Source organism: Camelus ferus, chromosome 6 (genome assembly GCF_009834535.1).
Source record: "Camelus ferus isolate YT-003-E chromosome 6, BCGSAC_Cfer_1.0, whole genome shotgun sequence".
Lineage (NCBI taxonomy): Eukaryota > Metazoa > Chordata > Mammalia > Artiodactyla > Camelidae > Camelus > Camelus ferus.
In genome coordinates this window covers 82,039,985-82,064,239 of record NC_045701.1, presented here as the reverse complement: position 1 = coordinate 82,064,239, position 24,255 = coordinate 82,039,985, and the positions used below count along the sequence as shown (strand labels likewise).

Here is a 24,255-nt window from a genome sequence, read left to right as displayed (position 1 = left end):
CAGGCTCTGCTTTTGGAGATTAAATCCGCAAGTCTGGAGGGCCCAGCCCCGGGGTCAGATGGCTCCCGGGGTTGTAGCATGCAGTGTATACCCTGAACCCAGGGGTCATCAAAGAGCCTTTGTCACTTTATACCAGAGCCCAGTGCTGAGCTGCCCTGTAGGGGATTTAGTCACTGGTGGGGCCTGCTTGTCATGAGGATACCAGTGATTGACAGGAAGATGCCCACAGGCATAGACAAAAGATGCTGGTTCCTCTCAAATCTGTAGACATGAACAGTTACACACGGTGGCTCCTCCAAATAGGAGACTCAACGGCATGCTCCTCCATGGAGGGACAAGCTTTGCTGGCCTTCGTCTTCCCAACGGCAGCTTCCAGAAGCTGCCTTTGCCATTCTCATCCCCTCCCTTCCCCGCCCAGCTGTTCTGGAGACTCTGGCCACATGCCTGCCTGCCCACCAGGTGCAAGACACTGGTGGTCACCCCAGCACATTCCTGAGTGCTGACTGGAGGGTGAATCAAAGGTCAGTTCCTCAGACATGCCATTCCCCTGGCAGGCCTGGGCTGTAGGCATGCTTCTGACTTCCCCGAGGCCTGGGAACGGTGCTCAGAAGTGGCCCCCGTAGGCGACCTGGGGCCTGAGGAAACCAAAAGAGCTCTCCTGTCAAGGTCATCTCATCAGGCATTTTGCGGCTCACAGCTGGACTGCTTCTGCAACAGCTGTGGGCTGGTGGCAACCACCTGGTCTCTCTCCTCCCCTGAGAACTCCTCTCGCCTCCTCCGTGAAGCCCCCTTCCCGCAGCAGCCTGCTCCTCTCCTTCCTCCAGCCTAGCTCTCCTGTTCAGTATCTTTCTCACTAGACTTGAGGTTCCATAAGGGCAGGAGCCCACGTCTGTCATCATTGCTCTGCCCTGGCAGCTGGAACGCTGCCTGACATGTGGCAGGAGCTCAGTAATACTCGCTGAATGAAGGAACCAGCATTGAATTCCTTCAAATCAGCCTAGCCCTTAAGGACATCACTTTGAACCCCTGTATCAGTTTTTTCTCGATGGTGCTGGTCATCCCTGGGAATAGACATCGTGAGTGTACCGTCTGTCTGACCCTCCCAGAATACTCAGCTGAGTGCTGTTCACACAGCAGGCTGTCCCCTGGGGGTGGGAGAGGGGAAGTAGATGGAGCCTTGTGGGTGCAGCAGAAGCCTTCGTGGGCATGCAGCATGACAGCATGCAGTGTTTTCCTGCTCAGCGGGCGTGCGGCTATGGCCCTCATCGTCAAGAGCCAACGCCATTTGACCAGGAGGAGAGGACAGGGGAGGAGTCAGATCTAGAGCCACTCTCGTCTAGTGGCTGGGTGACCTTGCTCCAGTCATGTCACCTCTCTGGACTTCAGTGCCCTCCCTGTGAAATGGCAGGTGGGGCGGGATGATTTCCTCCCTCTGTACCAGCTGTGAGTCTATGGCTTAAAAGCTGAAAGCCTCTATAACCATCATTTTAACTTATATTCATCAAAAATGGGATTTCAGAGAGGAAAACAAACAGATTTGGGAAAGAGAAGGCTCCCTGCTAAGGGGTGAGGCTACTGAGGGTTTGGGGAAAAGCAGGAGAGCCAGAAGAGGTCCAGCCCAGGGCCTGGAGTTGGAGGCGAGAAAGGAAGGTGTCCCTGGATGTTGTGTAAGGATGCTGCAGTCCTGAGCCTGTTTCAAAATCCAGCTTCAGGTCCTAATTCTCCCTGGGTACTGTTAAACCTGCACAGAATCTTGAGTGTTCAAATATCCATTATGTATGCATTTTATCAACTCCTGCACTTGGATGATTTTGAAGAAAGTCTTGAACAGCTGTTGGATTTTAAAGGTTAAGGTTGTATCTGGTCCTACTTGAATCTGGATACACCTGCTTTGTATGTGGCATTGCAATTTGCTTCTTGGATGTAGTTGTTTCGGATTGTAGTTTGGGAAGGTGTGGGGTGTTTGTTTGTTTGCCTATTTCCTTGATGTCTAATGGAGACCCAGGACAGAGGAATTTGAAAAGAATCACAGGTGTGTGATCATTTGGAAAGCCGTTTAAGGTTTTGAAAATTATTAAGCACTTTCACTTCAGCAATACTTTAAAAAAGAGAGAGAGAGAATAATTTCAGCTAAGGAAGTTTAATTCCAATAAAAACTTCTGGCAATTTGTTATTTGTCTCCATTTAGAGTAAAATAATCTTGGGCATAATCAAGAGTAAATCAGATTTGTGGAAAAAGAGAGATTATTTATTTAGGGAGAAAGAAGAGATTTGGTATTGACAGGCTGAGAAACAGCCTCCTGTGTCACTTCATTAGTCATCCTGTCACTGGAGGGGCCTCTGTTTTCATGCTTGTGGTGAATATCCTGGGGTTGTTATAAAGACAGCTTAAAATCTGAGTGTGGCACGAGGTGAGACAACTTCTGGTGTTTACAGAGAATCAGACACTGAAATGGTGGCTTCTTGCGCGTGCGCGCTGTGTGTGTGTGTCTCTAAAAATTCTTTTTGGTTTTCTTTTAAACCAGATACCAGAGGCTCTGGGATACGTACGCCAAGCTCTTCAACTTCAGGGCGATGATGCCAACTCCCTGCACCTCCTTGCCCTCCTGCTGTCAGCACAAAAGCATTACCACGATGCTCTGAACATCATTGACATGGCCCTGAGTGAATACCCAGAAAATTTTATGTAAGTGATCCTGGACTACATATTGGTATTCTTCCTTCTCTCCAATCTGTCACAGTCCTTTGTGGGCATCCTGGCGATAAATAGTACAAAATGCCCTTTGTTCTTGTTTTTCCATGATATTTAGAAACAAACGTAGTCTGTCAGGTCAACCTTACTAAGTTGAAATACTTTGTCCATTCTCTCCCAGTGTGTACCTTTGAGGCACACAAGATGATTTTAAATGGATTATGGATGAACACTAATTTTAATAGTTATGTGTTTTTAAACATTTATTAGAAAAACTATAGCTGCACATCAAAGTGTGACTTCATAGAAATTATTGCTCAGAGTGAGATGAAGAGTTTTTAAAGGAGTTATTTTAAAGTCAATTTAAAGGAAAATATTAATATACATGGATATGTCAAAAGCTATGTTGAACAGACTCCGATGACTGAAATTTGGAAAACATTGCTTTATAGCTTGTTGGTCCTGTGTTACCAAGGACTTCCACTAGTTCCAGGTGATTATTATATTTTAGGCAACTTTGATCAGGATGCCTGACCTCTTTGTGTCTCAGTTTTATTCCGTGGGAAGTGGAATTCCTTCAATCAGTCAACGATATGTGTACGTAACCTAAGGGTTGTCATCACAGACTGTGAGGTGCTGTAATTGTCAGCTTATCTTCACCTCTTTCCTCTGAATCACTGAAGCCAGGCCAGTTGGTTAGGCTTTGTTGAGAAGGGCATTGTCTTTTGGGCTACTCGGTTCTTATTTTATCCTCCGCGGAGTAGCTTAGTAACCGGTACACAGTGGCCAGAAACAGTAAACAGTCCTGCAGGCTGGCAGGTTCTAATTGTCCAAGTGGCAGGGTCAGCAGTGCGGGGGGCGGCCGGGGCAGGGGGAGCAGGGAAGGCTGGCTCGCTTCACTCTGAGAAATAACACAGTCGCACATTTTAAGTGGCTGGGCCTTGGCTTTATTTCTCTGCCTCATCACCTCTCTGTGGTTTTAATCAGTGCATTTCAGCAGCTCCCCTTGGAAAATTGGTTCACACATTTCCATTACAAACATTGCTTTGTCTTCAAGCGAAAGGGCACTTCTCTTCTCCCTGTCGAGAAAATTCTCATTATCATCCAGGAAACCTCTGATGAGAGATTTCTTTTGTAGGTTCAGCTATTTATGCAGAGTGAATTAAAGAGCTTTGCCGCAGAGCTTCACTTCCTGCAGGTCTCAAACTTGCTCTTTTGCACACCGAGCATATTTCTGGGTTTTATCCAAAGCTGGTTAGTCCATGGAACCTTAAAGTGGTTAAAGCACTTTTAAAAATACTCGGTTTTTCACCCATCAGTGAAGTATAGCCTGATGCAATTGAATTCAGCTTCTCTCATCAATATTTATAAAGTGGCCGTCTCTGCCTCCCTCCCCAAGTACCTTCATTAGACGTTAGATGTTAGACTCCAGCGTGTGGCTCCTGCGTAGACAGCCTGGGGTATCATCCGAGACGAGGCTTATTAAACTAATAGCCACACCACACAGTAAGCAGTAAACAGTGGTGGCTAATATGGTAATGCCTCCAAGTGACAGCAGCTGACAGCCTTTTCAAGTAGTAGAAGTAAGGAACAGCAGTGGAGATATTTGAGGAATGCGAGCCTGTTATTTTAATGTTAAGCTGTAAGCTCAAAAAAGCAAAGCATATGGCAGCAGGGCTGAGAGCAGCCGATGACTTGTTTGCTTTTTAAATATTTGTATTTCTTCCTTTGTGATGGGAAACTTCTTCCCAAGAACACTTTATTAAAAGTCAGGGCCAGATGTAGTGAGTGTATCGCATGTTTTCTTTCCGACCTGGGTAAAAATGTCTCGACTCCAACCTAAACCAGATTATGTAGGCACTTGTCCCAAGTGCCAGGTAGCATCTGTTTGTTTGTGACAAGCTTGTCTGCAGCAGAACTGTAGACTCTTGGAAGCCTGGGGTGGCCTCGTGGTTCTTGTGTCCTAGCAGCCGTAACCTCCCACAGACTGAGTGTGTCATGGGTGTTTTATCCATCCCTGCTAGCTAGGGGTGAGAGCCTTGCCCTCCGTTCGGGTCAGGTCTGTCCAACAGTTGAGCACTGAACCCGTTGAACCGAGAATTGATTGAACTAGCCTCTTAGCTCAATGCAGAGAACTACAAAACTTTCTGGTCCCTGTTAAGGTTATTCAAAATACTGAACCACCAACTTTATTGTCTCATGGTGACAGTAAGGATGAGTAACACTGGAGAGACCAGCTGCTCCTCCAAGGGCATTCAGCTGTCCTCACCAGTCCATTTAAGGCATTTGTACGTGGCAATCACCCAGTAATAAGTAGGAATTCATATTGTCATTACTACTAGTACAGTGTCTTTAATTGTGATATTTTAGAATCAAATTATTGAATATTGAGTAGAAGCAAAAGACTATTTATGAAATCTATTTAAAATAATGATACAACTAACATATGTGTACCCACTTCTTCGTTTAAGAAAAAGAACATTGTGGGGGAGGGTATAGCTCAAGTGGTAGAGAGCATGTTCAGCATGCATGAAGTCCTGGGTTCAATCCCCAGTACCTCCTCTAAAAATAAAAAATAAAAACCTAATTGCCTCACCCCCAAAAAGCAAACAAAAAGAAAAAGATCATCGATGTTGCCTATGAATTTCCTGTGCACTCCCGCTGTCCTATTCCCTTACCTCTGGCCTCACAGGTTAACCACCATCATGAATTCTGTGTTGAGCATTCTCTCATGTTTCTATACCATGTATGTTTGTACTCCTAAATAATAAGAATTTCTAGGTAGAGAGGATGTAGCTCAGTGGTAGAGTGTGTGCTTAACATGCATGCGGTCCTGGGTTCAATCGCCAGTACCTCCATTAAAATAAACAAACAAACAAACAAACCTTCCCCACCAAAAAGAAAGAAAAAAAAAGCAAAGAATAAAAATTTCCAGTTTAGCATATTGAAAAAAATTTTAATGGAATTGTACCAAACATGTACAATATGCTACTTGCTTTCATTGCTTAACATGATGTTCCTGAGGTTCTCCCTTCTTGCATACAGCAGCAGTTTATTCATTTATACTGATGGATAGTATTTTATTGTATAAATATATTAAGGTTTATTTTTCTAGCCTACCGTAAGTGGATATGTGGGTTGTTTTCCGTTTTCGGCTATTGTGAACGATGCTGCGGTAAATGTCCTTGCACGGTTCTCCTGGTGCACAAGTGTAAGCTTTTCGTTAGGTCGACACCTAGGAGTGAAATTGTTGGGTCATAAGCTGCGAGTATCTTCAATTCTACCAAATAATTCCAAACTGTTCTCCAAAGCCGACATGTCATTTGCATCCCCAGCAACAGCGCCGGGGAGACATGCAGGTCCAAACACCAACGCTAGGTGTTAGGCGTGTTGATCGCTGGTCAGTGGTGTCACATTGTGAGTTTAAGCTGCATGTCCTTCATTATCAATGAGGTTGAACACCTTTTTATTTGCTTATTGGTCACCAAATTTTTCTCTTTTATGAAGCACACATAGAAGTCTTTCTTCCTTTTCTATTTGGTTGGTATTTTTCAATATTAATTTGTAAGATTTCTTTATATATTATGGTTAAAAATGCTCTTGTTGGTTATATGTGTGGTAAAAATCTTCTCCCAGTCTGTGTCTTGTCTTTGCTTTCTCTTAATGATACCTTTTGATGAGCAGAAGTTCTTAATTTTTAAGTATAGTTGAATTTATCAGTGGCATCTATGGTTAGTACTTCTGTGTCTAGTTTAAGACACCTTTCCTAGGTCGTCTTCTAAAGCTCTCTCATGTTCTCTTTCACCCTTGAAGCTAGGCGTCCATCTGTAAGTGACTGTTTTATGTACGTGAGTGTCAGAGATCCAATGTAGTTTTTTCTCACGTGGTTACCGACTGTCCCAGCATCACAGTATTGAAGATTCCTTTCCTGGTTCCTCCCCAGGGCCACTTTTTTCTTAAGTCAAGTGTCCATATGTGTGAGGGGCTGTCTCTGAGCTTTCCACTGGGTTCCGTTGGGCAGGGTGCCCGTCTCGTCTCGGAGTGACTGCCACTCTGTCATCCTTCTTACAACTTTATTACACGTGAGGTCAGCCCACCCCTGCAGCTTGCTCCTCAGGGATGTTCTGGCTGTTTTCATGACTTTGAGCTTTCATATAAATCTACAAATTAGCTTTTCAAGATCCACAAAAAAAATCTGTTCAGATTTTGATTGGAATTACATTTAATCCAATAGCTTAGTTTGGGGAAAATTAGATATTTATGACAGTGGGTTTTCTAATCTATGGTCATTATCTCCCTAATTATTTAGGCTTTTAAAAATGCTTTTTAAGAGAAGTTTTATAATCTTCTTCATAATGATTTTATGATGTTTACTAGATTTATTCTTAGCTACCTGAAAAAAATTCCATGCTTTTCTGTTTAAACCTCTATTTAAGAGGTTAAGGAAATTTACTTCTTCCCAAGAGTTTTTTTTTTTTTAATCATGAATTGATGTTGAATTTTATCAGATGATTTTTCAGTATTTATTGAGATGATTATATGATTTTACTCCTTTCATCTGTGAATATTATATTGATACTTTTAAATGTTGTTAACCTTGTATTCTTGGAATAAGCCCAACTTGATCATGATCCACTAGTTTTTTTTTAATGGATTCTGTTTACTAAATTTTTAAAAGAAGATTTACATTTATGTTTATGTGTGAAATAGCTTGTAATTTTCCTTTCTCTTTATATCCTTGTCAGGTTTTGACATCAAGGTTAGGCCAGCCTCATAAAATGAGTTGGAGTAGTTCTTTTTTGTGTGTTTTGGAATCTTTGTGTAAGATTGGAATTATTTGTTCCTAGAATAATAAGTTTTGGTTGAATTTGCCTATAAAACCATCTGGGGCTGGTCTTTTTTCCATGGAAAGACTTCTGATGCTTTTTAAAAATAGTTATAAGATATTCAGGTTTTCTACCTCTTATTTTATTAAGCTATGTTTAATATCCTCTGTATACGTTAAGAATTAGTCCATTTAATCTAAATTCTGAATTTTATTGGCATAGAGTTGTTTATCATGTTTTAAAATTATTTATTGTCATACAGCATCTGTGGTTAAGTCTTTTTCCTTCCTAATATTGTTTAATATGCCTTCCTTTTTTTGTTTTTTCATCTTGAACAGTCTTGCCAGAAATCTGTCATTGATCTTTTCAAAGAACCAGAAGCTTTTTTATCATCTTGACTATACATCTACTTTTTCTTTTATGAATTTCTGTCCTTATTTCTATTATTTCTTTTCTCCTATTTTCTTGAAGTTTGTTCTGTTTTGTTTTATTTGGTTTTCCTTCTTAACATTTTAAGTTGGATGTTTAGTTTATTAGTTTTTTGACTTTCTCATTTTCTGACATAGCATTTAAGATAAAATATTCCACTAAGTACTGCTTTAGCTATAAACCACAAGTTTCAATATGTGAATTTTTGTTCTTGTTTAGTTCTAAATATTTTTAAATGTCCATTATTCTTTTTTTGACTCATTATTTTAGAACAGTGTTTTTTGAGGGTTTTTGTACTTATCTTTTGTCAATGGGCTTTTAACTTCATTGAATTGTGTTCAGAGACTATAATCTATACAATTTGAAATTTGTTGAGATTTGTATTATGGCCCAGCATATAGTCCCTTGTTATAAATATTTCATATGTGCTTGAAAAGAATGCTTTCTGCATTTGAGGGTAAATTTTTGTATATTTTATATTTTATTAGGTTAAACTAGCAACTCTGCTATTCAGATCTTTATTCTTATCAATATTTTTTGTCTACTTAATCTATCAATTATTGAGCAGAGGTATGTTGAAATCTACCACTAGAATGGTAGATTTTCCTGCTTCACCACATAGTTATAGCAATTTTTGCTTTATATATTTTAAAACCATGCTGTTAGGTGCATATAAATTTAGAATTGCTATGTCTTCTTGGTAAATTCAGCCTTTTACCAATATGTAAGAAGTTGCATAATTCATTTTTCCTTAAAGTCTATTTTGTATGATCTACACACACATCCATATACAAATATCCACATATTTCTGTGCCTATACATATATACACACATACAATATGTGTGTGTGCGCTTGGAACACATTTTCCATTCTTTTACTTTGAACTTTTTATATTCTTATGTTTTAGATGCATTCTTGTGCTCATTATATATAGCTGTTTTTTTTTTTAAACTCAGGCTGAGTCTTATCTGGAACATGTAGGTCATTTCCATTTATTGCAAATACTGACATATTTATATTAGTGTCTTCCACTTCATTTGTGTTTTCTGTATGTCCTGCTCTTTTTTCATATCTCTTCCTCTCCTTTTCTACCTTCTTTTAGAGTGATTATTTTTTATTACATATTTTTCCTTTACTAATTTGGAAAAGAAACATTGTTTTGGTTGTTGTTGTTTAGTGATTATCCTAGAAATTTTATTAAGGGCCTGTTGCCTGGCAAACTTTCTCCATTTGTGTCTAAAATGGTATTTGGCTTTACTCTCAAAAGAGATTTGCAGACTGGATCTCTGAGTCTAGGCTCACGTTTCCTCACAGAAGAAGTGATCTTGTTCTTTTAGTGGTTGTTGAGAAATCAACTATTTGTTTAATTTTAGTTCATTTCAGTGTCATCTGTCTTTTCTCTCTGGCTGCTTTAAGTGCCATTGTTGGTGATGCTTGGCCTTTTCACTGTGATATGGCTAAGAGTGGATCCTGCTCGGGACCCACTGGACTTGTTAAAACTGTGGCTTGGTATGTATGGTTTGTGTTGTTTATCATTTCTAGAAAATTCTCAGCCATTGTTTCTTCCAATAGTTCTTCTCTTATAGGTGGCATATAGTTGGCTCTTGGTTTTTTATTTAGTCTAATAATTTCTGCCTTTTGTCTCAAGTGTTTGGTCCATTCACATTTAATACAACTAAATATGACTGAATATATATCTGCCATTTCTATATATGTGTCTTGTCTTTTTTGTTCCTCTTCTATTGCCTTTTTTTTCTTGTTGAAAAATTGTTTTTTAAAACCTATAACTATTAAATACCTAAACAAAAGAATGAAAGATTAGTATTTGTTGATTATGCGTTAAATGTCTCTAACACACTGTAAGGTTTTCCCAAAATAAACTTTAACAAAGTACACATTTTTATGTTGAACAGTGTTCATAAATCTTGAGAGATTCACTATCTCTTGTACTTGGTATAAGAGCCTCGATCTTTCTTCTTTTGAAATGCAGCTTTGCAAAAATGTCCTAATTGATTAATACATTTTACTTAGTAATTTTCCTCATTGGCCCAAGAAGTAGGTGCCAGGTAATGTTGGAACTGTTGTCTCTCCTGAAGACAGTGTGTCTGGGGCTAAGTCAGGCCCTCACAGACATTGTGTTTCTTCCATGGGATTATTTATTTTTAGATAAAATATTGCAAGGAGAACTGACAGTTGGTTTCTTTTGTCTTTGGAAAACACATCAGAGAGTATCATACCAGTGGTGGCATTTGAGAACTTTAGTGTAACTGAGATGTGTTATTCGAATTCAGCTGCTAAGGGCAGCCACGCCAGGGTGCAGTTTCTTGCCCTGAGACAAATTGTGGTTGTACAACTTTCCTAATTACAGATTCTTAGTTGATTTGAATTTTACTCTTTCCTCCTTAAATAGAACACATGCACTCCCTGATTCACATGCTCTCCGAGAGGTCATCACATCAGTAGCACACTTAAGAAACCATCAAGTGTCACCACAAAAAGCACCAAAAAGCAACTTTTGAGACTTCTCAAAAATACAAATACAAGTGAAGTGAGATCATTATGCTGTTTGGACAACTTTTTAAAGTGTGTTTTCGGATCCGTGGCTTTGATACCTCAGATGTCGAAACAAACCCTCAGTCACCAGATTGGAAGATGAGCTCTTCTTCTTCCACAGGTCGTCTTCTGCTCGCCCATGTGTGGAAGCAGATTTTGTCAGACAATCACATTTCTGTTTACACCAATAGGAACCAACTGTATGGAAAGAAATGAAGATATATAACATTCATTATTTCGTCCATTTGTTCACTCATTTAGCAATAATAACCACTAGCATTTACTTACTGCTTTGTGACAGGCAACTCTTATCAGGACTTCACATATTTTAAACTAATTTAATAATCCTGAGACCGTCAAAGGTTGGTAGTATGATCATCCCCATTTACAGCTAGGGAAACTAATGCACAGAGAGGTTAAGTGATTTGTCCAAGATTATGCACCTAGTAAGTGACAGAGTCATGCTTTGAACCCAGGCAGGCTGGCCTTGGCCTCTGCACTCTGTGCCTTTAAAGCCCTGCATTCTCCCCACAGTCCAGTTGCCACGTGTAGGGTTGGGGATGCTGTTGTGAACAAGAGAAAGACAGTTTATGCTCTCTTAGAGCTAACAGTCCACATGAGCAGGATTTCTATCCTATCTCCTTTGTTAATCTCTCCAATAAACCAGAAAACATGATGAGGATCATTCTTTTCTTGAGTGGAGTATATATCTGGTTTAAAAACAAATCATGACTTGACAAGTTAGACTGTGTCTTTTTCTCACTGTGTCTCACTTAACACACACACGCACACTCAGAGAAACTCAGTTTAAGCTGAAATATCATATTGAGTAATGTGTTGATGTAGCAATTACTGAGAGGCCAGGTGTTATGGGCTATTTTTATGCCTGAGCTGAGTGATGGAGTAATGAACATGCCCATTAAATTTGCATTTGATAGAAAGTTGGACCACAAAGAAGGAGGCTGTTCATCTTCTTACACTAGAGAAATGATCCATGGATACCCGAAGGGTGTTTGGGAGGGATGAGTGCAAGGTAGCCAAACCAGGGGTGCCTGTTCTCAGATACAAGTTGGGGAGGGGATCTTTGGGCAGAGAGTGGGTGACAGCCTAAAAGACACCACAGATCAAAGTAGAGCAAATTAAGTGGGACAGTAGCTTATTTCAAATCAACTTGCCACAATTAAAAAAAAAAAACTCAAATAAAAAATGGCAAAGGATTTGAATAGACATTTTTCCAAAGTAGATATTCAGATGGCCAATAAGCACATGAAAATATTCTTAGCATCACTCATCATTAGGGAAATGCAAATCAAAACCACAATGAGATACCATTAGGATGACTATTATTACAAAAACAAACCCAAAACCCAGATAGTAACAAGTGTTGGAGAGGATGCAGAGAAGCTAGAACCCTTGTGCTCTGCTGGTGAGAATGTAAAGCGGTGCTGCTACTGTGGAAAATAGTATGGAGGTCCCCCTCCCCCCCAAAAAAATAGATAACTATATGATCCAGCAATTCCACTCCTGGGTAAATACTCAAAAGAATTGAAAGAAGGAGCTCAATTGAGATGTTGTACACTCATGTTCATTTCATGGTAGAATTATTCATAATATCCAAAAGGTAGAAGGGACCCAGGTATCTGTGGATGGATGAATGGATAAACGAAAGTCGGTACACACATACAATGGAATGTTATCCAGCTTTAGAACATTGCTGTTCTAAACAATGCTGACACATTGCTACGACATGGATGAACCTTGACGATGTTATGGTAATGAAATAAGCCAGTCACAAAAGGACAAACACTGTATGATTACCCTTATATGAGAGTCCCAGAGTAGTCAAAATCACAGAGACAGAAAGTAGAATGGTGGGTGCCAGGAGCTGGGGAAGGTGGGGAGTTACTGTTTAATGGATACAGAATTTCAGGTTTGCAAGATGAAAAAGGTTCTGGAGATGGATGGTGGTGGTGGTTGCACAACAGTGTGAATGTACTGAATGCCACTGAACTGTACACTTTAAAACTGTAAATTTTATGTTCTGTATATTTTACCACAGTTTTGAAAAATCAACTTCCTGACCTCTCCTTTTTGACATGTGGTGGCAGGAGGGTTTCCAGCATCCTCGCAGGGCTGAGAGTAGGTGGCGGGGGCCCTCTGCCCTTGGGTTCTCTGGTTCTGGATAATTAAGCCACTATTCTTCTGGGAGGGACTTGCTGAAGCAAGGAAGCAGCCTCTATCTACTCCAGCCATTTCTGTAATCTTTCTGTGAGGTTCTGGGTCTATGGGTTGCCTTCAGTAAAAGTAGATGCTTGTCAAGAGGGACAGAATCCCCCCAAAGTGGTGAAAAATGTCCTAGAAACTGAAGATCACGGTTGTGAGACAAGGGGAGAAGAACTGGAAAAGAGGAGCTGAAGGAGAAATGTTTTCGAAGCTGTTTGCTTATGAGAGGATCCTCCTTCCTCCAGGGCTGGGGAGGCTCGTCCGCAGATGGGGTTGTGCTGGCACAAACTCTTCTCCCCATTTCCGCGTGCCCAGTGTGCATGTGGCTGTTTGCCCCCAGTTTACAGTCCTCACAGGAATACTCTGCTTCCTTTCCTGAGAGTCCCCCCTTACCTGGTTCTGTCTGAGCATGCCGGAGACAAAACCTTCAGGGCATGCTGAGCTTCCTGGCTGCTGGGAGAGGCCAGGCCAGGGCAGCCACACAGAGCCAACCATCCCCCATGGTGGCATGCGGAAGGCTTATTTTTTTCAGTGCTTAACTTTACAGCGCCTCAAATTCTAGAGATCTGATTCTACCATTCAAAAGATGGAGTATCATCTTCAGAAATCATGAAGAGGGGTGTTTCCTGGAAATCTCTGGACCCCCAGCCTCTAGCCCAGAGCTTGGCTCGCTGGAAACATCACTATGTATTTGTGCAGTGAGTGGTTGAAACTGACAACCTTGCTGAGTGGCCCGGAGGCCTTAGTCCATAGCTAAGCATGTCTACCTGTGTTTCTTCTAGCATCCATTTCCTTTTTCACTCTGCCAACTTCCGCTAAGTGATGAAATGAGGATGTCTGCTTTCTGCAAACGTCATATAAAGCTCCTGCTAGTTACCCTGCCAAGCGTGAAAAAACTCAAAAGGTCCAAATATAGTTGAATGCCAGTTCATGGTCTTTTGCATTTTAAGGTAATGAAAATATACTAGTTCAAAACAAAACAAAACAAAACATCTGAGTGCAAAGGAGAGCAAAAAGAGAAGCTCCCAATTTATCCCCTAAGCATTTTTGTGGGATCCTGGGCTGAAACAGCTGGTGGGGACACATCACCCACCTGCAGAGGGTCAGACTCACTGTCCTTTAACTATTCCCCCAGTTAAGGATCAGAGAGCCCTGCTTTCTGCCAAGTGTGTGCCAGGCCAAGGCCAAGGCCAAGGAGAGCCACGGCCAAGGGAGGCGCCATCCCTGCTTTCACACACCTCACTGTGCGATGTGGAGGGGTTGCCATGGGCTGTGCTGAATGCCTCAGAAGAACAAAGATCACCATTGCGGCCACCACCACCCATGCCATCCAGGAGCAGCGCAGTCCCCACCGTCTCCCTTGGCACCTTGGAAACAAGCAGAACAAAACCAACCAAACCTCATGGTGTGCTAAGTGGGAACATACAGGAGGTAAAGAGAGAACATGGGTAAAACAGGCCAGGATTCACAGAAGCAGGTTTCTGTGCAAGGACTCATGGCCACATTCGGCCTCTGATCCTGGAGGGACGCCTTGTCCACCTCTGGTCCCAAAGAGCCAGCCAACTTCCCAGCACCATTTCTTCCTTTCCAGCGCCCTTCCTGACTTTGGGTGGAGGGTGCCAGTTCTGAACCACAGAACTTCAGGGATCCCTTTGAGTCCATGTGTCACCTGGCCAGGCCCTCTACCTTCTAGGTCTCAGTGACTATAGAATTCCCATTCCTTTCACATCTGCTGTTATCCCTGAAATGGGCCCAAATGTGTCATTTCTTTTTGAGCTCCCATCCTCAGACTCGGGGATGTGGGGCAATAGGGCAGCTGAGTCAGAAATAAAGACAGGGAAGTCCTGCAGAGAGATGGCCTTTGGGGAGTGGCCGGTCAGTGGATCTGCTTTTGGTTCACACCCTCCCCATTTTAGAGATGACCAGTGGCTTTGTGGTTCAGAGAGAATAAACAGTTTCTTTTTAGAGCCAGAGTAGTTAAATGAGAAAACCTGCTTGCAAATATTTCCTGTCCCCACGTTTACGTACCAGATAAGTCTCTGGGCCAAAGGCACTTGCTCACCGACTCACTCACCAAACTAGGGGGCAGGGGGTTCTCTGCCTCCTACTTCTGTGCACCCCTCCCAGCTCCTGGTACTGCCTGGTCAGACAGGGCTCAGGAAATCGTCCCAACTGTTGGGGTCAGTGGTCATAACACTGAATGAAATGGCTCCCTTCATAAAAGTGTCAAACTCGGTCACTTGGAGGAGGCCTTTCAGACCTGGCCAGTGATTCTGCAGGTGTTTTCAGTTCAGCCTGTCCAGGTCATTTCCAGCTTAGGTTCCAGGCCGCCGATCGGAGCTGAGATAACTAGCTGAGGTGGGAGCAAAGAATAAGCCAAACTGGGGTTTCTTGAGGTGATTTATTTCAGCTAAATATGTCAGTTGTTTGTTTGTTCTAAAAATACCACCAGGAGGATGGGGGAGCAGTCCAGATTGTTGACACTTTGACTGAAATGAGAAGCAAAATGTAACTGATACGGAATCTAGCAGGAGTCCCTGCCTGTCACAGAGAGGAGGCAGGATGAGGATACAGAGAGGCTCAGAGACGGCGGGGACCGTCCCCAGCACCGCCGTCACTCACGAGCAGCCTCCCAGGCGAGGACGAGGGGCTGCTGAGTTCTGTACAGCGGGCTGTCTGCTCCTGACACTTTGTTTTGTCGAGCAAGCGTGGTGTTGATTTTCCCAGGAACCAGCAGATCTGGGAGCCTGGACTGGGGTGAGATTCATGGTGACAGGGAGGCCAGCGTGGAAAATGTGCTGAATGACCCCCCCAAAATCTGCCGGCACTGTGCGGCCCCTCTTTTCCAGCAACCACAGGCCCTGAAAGTGCTCAGATTTCTAGAACTTCCTCAGTGGTAAAAAAAAAAAAAAAAAAAAAACAACCTACCAGACAGAAGTCTGCCATCGAGCTACCTGGGCCGGTTGCTCAGCAGGGCTTTGTTCTTAGAGAGATGCGCTCGTGACAAGAGTCATACCTTTCAAACCCTACTTTGGTGGTTCTGTTAGCAAACCAAGCAGGAGTCAGCATGTGCTTTGGGGGTTTGTCAAGGAAACCAGGTACTCAGATTTGATCCCTAAAAAGCTGGCAGACTAGGGATTTCCCAGCGAGCAGACATGTGTTAGCAGAGTTCCAGGAGGTTAATGTATGTTCCATCAATGTCTGCATTTGGTTACCTTTAGGGCAGGCAGGCAGGCATGATTCTGGACACTCCCTGAGCTCTTGAGCCCAGCTCCTGTTTATTTGCCTGGTTCTGGAAGACATTTGAGTTTTCCCACCCTGAAGAGGACCCCCAAGGGAGTGGATGACTGGCTAGTGCTCTGTAGGCTCGGGGGTTGCCCTTTATGTGGGTGACAATGTGAATGGTGCCCCTGGATGAGTACGCTGACCCTCCCTGGAGATGGTCAGGAAGGGCCTGGACGGGGTTATAGCACAGCCACCAGGATGCCATCCAGGGAATCTCTCCAGAAGGAAGGGAAGCAGTCTGTTCCAGACCACAGGTCAGGTCAGCCTTCGTTTGTAAGCTTAATGTAAGTGGTTGATCAGAATTCCCTCTGAATTTAAGAATAGAATACCCTCAAAATTCTCACTGGGATGAAATAAACACAGGTAGAATTTCCGAAGTGTAGGGGCTATGGGAATGCTGTTCCTCTTAAAGGGGTCTTAAAAAAATCAGACCATTGAAGGTTAGGATGGAGAGTTGTGAAGTAGAGTGGTGCTTTTTGAACTCAAATTTGCACACATATCACCTGGGAATCTTGTTGCATGAAGATTCTGATCCATTGGTCTAGAGTAGGGGTATTTTCTGCATTTTTCACTTGCTCCCAGGGGATGCAGAGGCTGCCTGGCCTGGCAGCACTGAGCAGCAAAGCATCATAGGCCCTCTCAAGGCCTTCTCCAGCTTTGGGTTAATGGGAAGAATCTGTACTTTTTCCCTAATAGGTCAATGAACAGCATGCCAGTACAGCAATTAGGTGAGCCATATGATCAAGGAAACTGTTTATTTCCTGTGTTGTAGCTGAGTAGATAGATCATTCACTCAGGTGACATTTATTGAACAGTCATCATTAGTGAGACCCCGAGCATCATTTGATGTCTAATAGGAGCAGTCACAGGAACTGCCTCCACATCCCAGCCCTTCCAGCGGTTGTCAGAGGAGCCTCAGGAGCTGGAGGCTTCAGCTCGGGGCCGGCGTGGCTGCAGCCCACCTGTCATTGGCTCACCTGGTGGTGACTGGGCCTGTGGGACCGCGCCAGGCCCGGTTGCTCGCAGGCCTGTCACGGCGTGGATTTTCAGTGATGGTGACTCAGCCCTGGATCAGAGGCTGCTTTTTACAGAGAACACCACCTCCTGGGACTGGATTTCTTTGGGAACCCAGACAGGAGAGCAAGGGCCCTGAGACCAGTAGGCCATCAGAAAGGTGGGCGACAAGGAATTGAGATGGATTTTTTTTTCGTGACACCACGCTGGAATCTGAAAGCAGCCCGCAGCCCTCTCTGAGGGGCTGGTTAGAGGTCGTTGGTAAGAGCGTCTGCAGAACCAGCGAGGGGCTGCCGCTCAGTCCTTTCAGACTCCTTTCCCAGCTGACTCACTGGCTTCAGATTTCCACCTCTCCTCCTAGTCACCACGTGCTTGGGGCACATCTCTTTTGACTGCTCTTACCATTCTGATCTGGGGCTGCCAGACCATCTTCCTAATTTAAAATTTCATTTCAACATACCTGCCTCCCTAGCCCCACCCCCACCTCTGCTTGGTGCATTATTTCTTTTAATTATTTCTTTTAAAGTGCCTTTTATTATTTCCTTTAATCTGGCAACAGATGCTCACTTCCCGTCGGGTGTCTGGCTGCCAGCACCACTCCAGCTCTCAGGTCAGGCTCCCTGGAAGCGAGAGATGGGCGGTATTGAAGGCCCCTGTGGCCATTGCCCCTCCTGGGCAGATACCACATGCATTCTCTGCACAGCTGTTTTGCATCCATGCCTACATTCAGCAGATAAACAAAGACAGGTCCCTGGCATGCTGAGCCCAAGAGCACACAAACACAGATCAGCGCGAAATACCAAACGTTCAAGGTTCCCGTGGTTTTCTTTCTGAATCAGCTGCCTTGAATACAGCGTTTACAGATCTGCTAATTAGAGTTTTATTTATTAATACCTATGTTTCCTCCGTGACGCGTTTAATGAGCTCATTTTTTATTACTGCCAAGTAAGGTTGGAGGGAATTGCTACCATAGTATTCCTCTAAACTTTTCTAATTTATTTCCATTAAGAGTTCTTCACCAGAAAGCTTTGTGAGGCATATTCAATTTCAGAGTTTAGCAATATCTACCCTTTTAGCTTTATCTCGGTCCCCAACCTCATATCCCAGACTCCAGACATTCCCTGAGCACACCTGCCTTTGCTCAAAATGTTCCTTCCACCAAGGTCCCTCCCCTCTGCCTCTCCCACTCTAATTGTGCAGGTCCTACTTCTCCGCTATCTTCCATGACCCCCAGGCAGATTCTGTCTCCTTCTGTTTGTGCAGCCAAGGAACCTTGTCCATATGCCTGTTTGTGTTCATCACATAGCATGTGTATATAACACTAGACTATGAGCTTTGGGAGGGGGAAGATACTCTGTCTTATTCCCCTCTGTGGCCTTGGGCATAACAGGCATTTTTTTTTAATGACTGACAAAAGGATGAACAAATTCAATTTCATTATCTGACACATTGACGTAGAGGTAGTCAACTGTACAAATATGGGGTGAATAAACAGATAACAAAAAACATTTTTATATATGAGATGAAGAAGAAGATAGATGCTGCCCAAGGTTGGGGGTCATGGGAGATATCCGATGGGGAGATTGTCACAGGTGGAGTGGGAGGGGTGCAAGCGGGAGGACTTCCAGGCAGGCAGAGGGAACACCACGGACTCAGGCAGGGAGATGTGAGGGTCTGCGATAAGCTCGAGGAATCCTGTGGAGCCTGGGACTCGTGGGAGTGGGGTCCAGGATAAAGATAAACCAGAGGGATGTGCTGGAGGCGAGTGTCTACTGGCTGGGGGCAGTTTCCAGGGGGTGAGGAGAGTCTTCCTGGGGGTGAGGATTAGACCATCCTCATCCCTGATTAAGTGCCACCCTGATACCTGATACATTCCCTAAGGTGCCCAGTGAAAAGGCACAATGCCACAGGCTCAGAGCTTTACCAGGGGCCGTGGGGCTCCTTTCTAAGCTCTGCACTAAGCCAGACAGTTGTTATTTCAAGAGTTGTCTTGGGATCCTCAAAAAAATCCAAAAATAGGGTAAAATATCATTTCTATTAGTTTGAATGAAAAGTAAAATCTTGATTAACTGCCTCCTTCAAATGACAATAGAGTTTTATATGCACCTGACTTTTGAGTAAAAGAGGCAAGTCACAAGAGGCACAGGCAAAATGATGGTTTCTGAAGAACCATGGATGATGGATCCTGGGAGCAACTGCCCCAGCAGCCCAGACTCCTCTTTTCCAGCAGCTTTCGGGTCTGTGATCTGTCCCGAAGCCAGAAATCCTGCCTGATACTCGAGGCGAGGTCTTTTCTGTGGATTGGACTATGATTTCTTTGAGGGCAAGGGACCCTATTTCATGCCACTTTTCATTCCACACAGTATCTAACACATACCTTTGCACATTTTAGCATTTTAAGTATTTGGCAGTGGGTTAGAAAATGCTCCGTATCTTCACTAGTGTCAGTAGTGTGGTTAGAATATTTTAAGTCATTCTCTGTTTTGCCCAGTGCTTTGGAGTCAGATGGGTTTGGGTTTACATTTCTGCTCTGCCAGTGACCAGCAGTGTGAACTCGGGCACATGACTTAGCTCTCAACCTGGCGTGCAGGGGTGCTGTGAGACTCGGTGATCACGTATGTAAAGCATCTGGCAGCTGCTGCTGTAATTGTTATTATTCCACTCGTCTTGAACACCGAAGCTTCCTGGTTTATAGTTTATTATTTCACAGTTGAGAGCTCTTGTATTTTCTGGAATTGCATTTCCATTTGGGAGTTTTAGAACATTATTTAAGGCTGGCTTCAGTGGGGGGCCGGGGTGGGAGTGCTGTTTGACTTGAATCTTGAAAGATGAGTAGAGGCCTAAAAAGCAGAAATGGATGGAAAAGGCATTCTAGACAGAAGGGCCAGCATGTGCAAAGACCCAGGGGCGTGAAGGAGGGTGACATATGGAGGAAGTTGATGGCAGCTAGAATGGGGGACGTAGCTGGTGGGCAGCCTGAGGCTAAGCATGTGGGCAGGAGCCAGATCATAAAAGGCACTGTGCAGGATGCTGGGCTCTCAGAGACACAGATCAGTATTTCAGCGAGGTTCCTCTATTTCTTCATTAATTTCCTATAAATATTCAATGAATCTCTGAACAAAAAAAAAATGTAATTAGGTTAATGGACTTTGAGCCGGGGTAGGGGATAGGAATGTACCATTTTCCCAGCATGACTTCCTGCTGTACTTAGGGAAACATCTTCCTTACTTTACGGTGGGACGTAGGTGACGTGGCCGGCAAATCATCTCAGCCTGGCTGTACCTTTGCCCTCTCCGTCAGGTTGACAGTTCCACATATTGAAGTGCGGTCAGTGCTGGTTTGTCCCAGGTTCTTTGCCTCAGGGTTTGCTCAGTAGATTGAATCCATAGTCTCTTTGGACATCAACTGCAGCAAATTAACACTTATCGTTGTTTGTGTACTCTTCACGTCCGGGCTGGTGTAACACGCACCCAGCCAGATGTTTTCAAACAGTCATGAAACATACGAGCAGGGGTTGGCAAACCTGATGACAGACATCCCTTGTTCTGTTGTCCGCACCGTTCTCTGCCTTACAAACCAGCCGAGGGCTGGGGGAAAAGTGACAAGGAAGGCCCAGCCTCCACGTCTCCTGCTCCTCTGTCGCACTCAAGGGCGTGTCAGAGTTAGAGGCGCCCGGCGCTTTCTGCCCATCGCGATGCACACACGTGACAGCGGCCAAGAGGCTTTGCCCTTCCTCCCCAGCCCGTGTTTTCCAGCCTCCTGCTCTTGCTGGTCCTCTTGCTTCACTTCCAGGTGCCCTTTCCATCATTTGTGCTCAGCAGTTCTATTGTTCTTCCTGTCTGGTTCTCTGCAATCCAGCCCACACCTTTTCAACTCCATATCCCGAGTCAAGTGTTTGAAAGCTGTTATTTCATGTTAATTAGAAGTTCTTTTTCCAGCCAAGAAGGCTTGCACAGAACTGCTCCCCCAGGCTGCGGCTTACAGACGAGCCTGGCATTTTGTACTTTGGGTACAGTAACAGGAACCGTGGATAATTGCTCCCAGAGCCGCACTGCTGCCTGCCGTGCAGGGGGCACCTTCCCACCACCCCCTGGCCCTCCTCAGGGCAGGCAAGCTGCGAGCCAGGCTAATCCAGGGGACTTGATGTGCCTCCGGTGAACATCCTGGTCCCTGTCGGGTCCCGATGGGGTCTCCCCTGGCCAAAATTGCTTGGCAATCAGCCCTCACTCATGAGAATCTCTGGCCTCCAGGTAGGTCTTCACCAGGCGCTGACAGGTGACCATTTGGCAGCTCCTCCTTCCTTTGTAACACAGCTCCCAGTCGACCCATGTTTGGTGGGAGATTCTGGTGGGAAAGAACTTCTACCACCCTCTGGACTCTAGAAGACATCAGCAGAGTAGCTTCCGGCTCCTTAAAACCCCTCAAGGCACCTTGAGTGGCCACCATTCTTAGTAGAGAGGCCTCAGGGGATTTCCACTGCTTGAGATTTTTTTTGAGAAGAAGCCAAATGCTGTTCTCACATCTGGCCTCACTCTTTTTGCCCACCTGCTGGTAGATCAGGACCCACACCCCTCTCATCCCCGGCCCGTTGCCCCGTCGTCCCAGACTTCTGCAGACCCAGGCTTGAGGAGGCTGCAGCCTGACCCCTCTGGGGGCCCCCAGCACCCCCTGCGTTCGATTTGGAGGGAGTGTTTGGTGCTAACCCATTCCCACCTTGGGTGGTGACAGGGCCACCCTCAGTCCACCTCTCACAGGGGAAAAAAAAGACTTTCCTCCTCCAAAGTGCCTACCTTCGAATGAATAGTGAGGAATTCTCCTCTACATCTAACTTAAATCACTAGAAGCATATTTCTTTATCTTCTGTGGTTTACAGAGAAAATAGTCAGTGAGCAGATGCTGATTTAAAGCCCAATGACCTCAGAGCACAATTCTAGGCACTGTGGGAGTGAGGCCAGAGAGAGAGAGAGGCTGGGGTTCTTTTATTGAAGGGGAGTAAACACCACCTACTGAGAAAGGTCCTTACAAAGACAACACTGATACTGTTTCGTAAAGTGCCAGCACAGGCACAGAGAAGACCTTTAAAAAACAGGAGCTCCTCCCTGTGTCTGTCTTCGTTTTATTAACAACACCAGCTAATGTGAGCCACACAGAGTAAAGAAGATACAGGTGTGAAAGTGGTTATCGGTGAAGACTTATTTGATGGGGGGGTGGTTAGCTGAATTTAGTTGGAATTAAGGACCAATGTGGATGAGTAGAAGTTAAGATTGAAGACATGGCATATATATTCTTAGAGTTATGAAAAACATATTCATATTGGCCAGTGAATTATATTGGTAGGAGTGTAGAGCCCGGTGGGATACGTGGCCCCGAATGGGACGGTAAAATAGGGGCAGCCAGTGGGCAGAGCGTCTTCAAGGACTCAATAAGGAATTTTGACTTATTATTACAGACAGTAAGGGATCACTGCAGTTTCTTGATCTGGGATTGAAAATGATTTTTAGAGATCTTTATAGTATGATTTCTTAGAGCCGGGCAAGACCGTCCGGATGGGATCTGGGCTCATGCTGGGGTTTCCACAAGGATAGTTGTGAAGAGCCCAGGGACCAGGAGAGCTGATGTCTAGAGAGACACAGGTAGGTTTTGGGGTGGAGCAACTCTGGGGGGCGGAGAGGGAGAAGGGTCTAAGCTGAGCGCTTGGAAGGTCTGGACGGAACGCGAAGCCATCTGGGTAACAAAAACAGGGAAGAGGTATTTGGTGATGATGGGTGAGCTGCTGAAGTCCTACCCCCTAAATAGCAGGCCTGGAGAAGATCCGCGAGGAGAGGGCCTTAGCCAGAGGCCCCCTTTTTATGTGCTTTCAGGTCAGGCTTTTTGAGGCTGATGAGATGTATTCACCTTCATGTGATGAGGATCATTGTGGAAGGTTATTTGTAGATATTTATATCAACTGAGTCACATCCCCTGTGTATTTTGTAAGTAAATTGATTCACTTTTGATGAATTTTTGAAGTTTTGAAAATAAAATGGCTTTGTTTTAAAAAGCATGCTCTTAAAAAAACAAAAAATAGAAATAAGTAAAAATAAAAAGCACACTCTTAATAAAAAGCCCTGTGTCCTGAATGAAATTAGCCACTCTGATGCTTTAAACCTGACCACAAATGGTGGTGGTGTGCCTGCGCTGCCTTGGTGGTGAGACTTAATGCAGAGCCGTATCTTGAGCTGGGAGTTCTGGAACCCTTGACCTTGTGGCCACTGCTTCCCTGGGATCCAGCCTTTGGACACCCCATTCTGGAACAGGCACAGTGGCTTCTGGCCACTTGGTTTTGTTCTGGCGGGGACTCTGGCTTGAGCTGTGTTCTTTTCTCCCTTTGTCTTCCCACCACAGACTACTGTTTTCCAAAGTGAAGTTGGAGTCACTCTGCCGAGGCCCAGATGAGGCGCTGCTCACTTGTAAGCACATGTTACAGATTTGGAAATCCTGCTACAACCTAACCAACCCCAGGTAAGAGGCCAGCGGTGCTTGCTGTGCGTGGGTTTTGCATGACCCCTGCCTCTCGGCCCATCCCTGACCGGCATTTAGAAGGACGAGCTCTTCACGTCTGTGCAACTCCGGGCCCCCGTGAACCACAGGAGCCTCACATGCTCCATTTTTAAGGGGGTTTTCTGCCAGTGTCTGACGAAACCTCCAAATCGTGGGTTTCTTTAGCTTTTGTTGCCTCGGTGGCCCCCCAGGCTCAATTCCAGTTGGTCTCTATCTGATGTCTCTCACTGGCCATTTATGTAATTCCCTTGACAAGTCTCATCATCTTTCTGGTGATTTATGGAAAGACTAGTCAAGTATATATTCCATGCAGTTCTCACAGTGATATTTAAAAGACCTGCGTAGACAGCAGGCCACAGCCCAGTAAGAAAAGTAGACATCGCTCCTGGCCTGATAAAGTGTAATTTTTAAAAAGTTAAAATCATGACTCAAACAAACATAAAAGAAGCACTTATCAAAGATTTGATTTACTTCACTAATGAGGGAAGCAGTAAAATGTTAAGACCCATTCAAAGAATTTGGAAAATAGACATGGCGAAATGAATTTGCAAAGAAATACAAAAACAACATCCTGTAGGACAATGAAATGTATTGTTTGTGGAATCGTTTCTGCGAGGTGGAAATCGATTGTATCTCAACCAGACAAAATTCGTAGGTTTTCCACCAGCTAACTCTGCCCCCCAGAGCTGTGA

The 24,255-nt window shown here is 44.3% G+C and overlaps 1 protein-coding gene across 6 annotated transcripts in view; it reads left to right on the top strand.

Moving 5' to 3' along the window:
- The window catches only part of TTC7B (tetratricopeptide repeat domain 7B), a 225,400-nt gene that overhangs the window by 135,649 nt on the left and 65,496 nt on the right, over positions 1–24,255 (top strand). For all 6 annotated transcript variants that reach the window (XM_032482502.1, XM_032482503.1, XM_032482505.1 and 3 more), the window contains 2 exons: positions 2,526–2,686; positions 23,408–23,524. In XM_032482502.1, the coding sequence (XP_032338393.1) occupies positions 2,526–2,686; positions 23,408–23,524 (278 nt within the window). The remainder of the gene's footprint in view (positions 1–2,525; positions 2,687–23,407; positions 23,525–24,255) is intronic.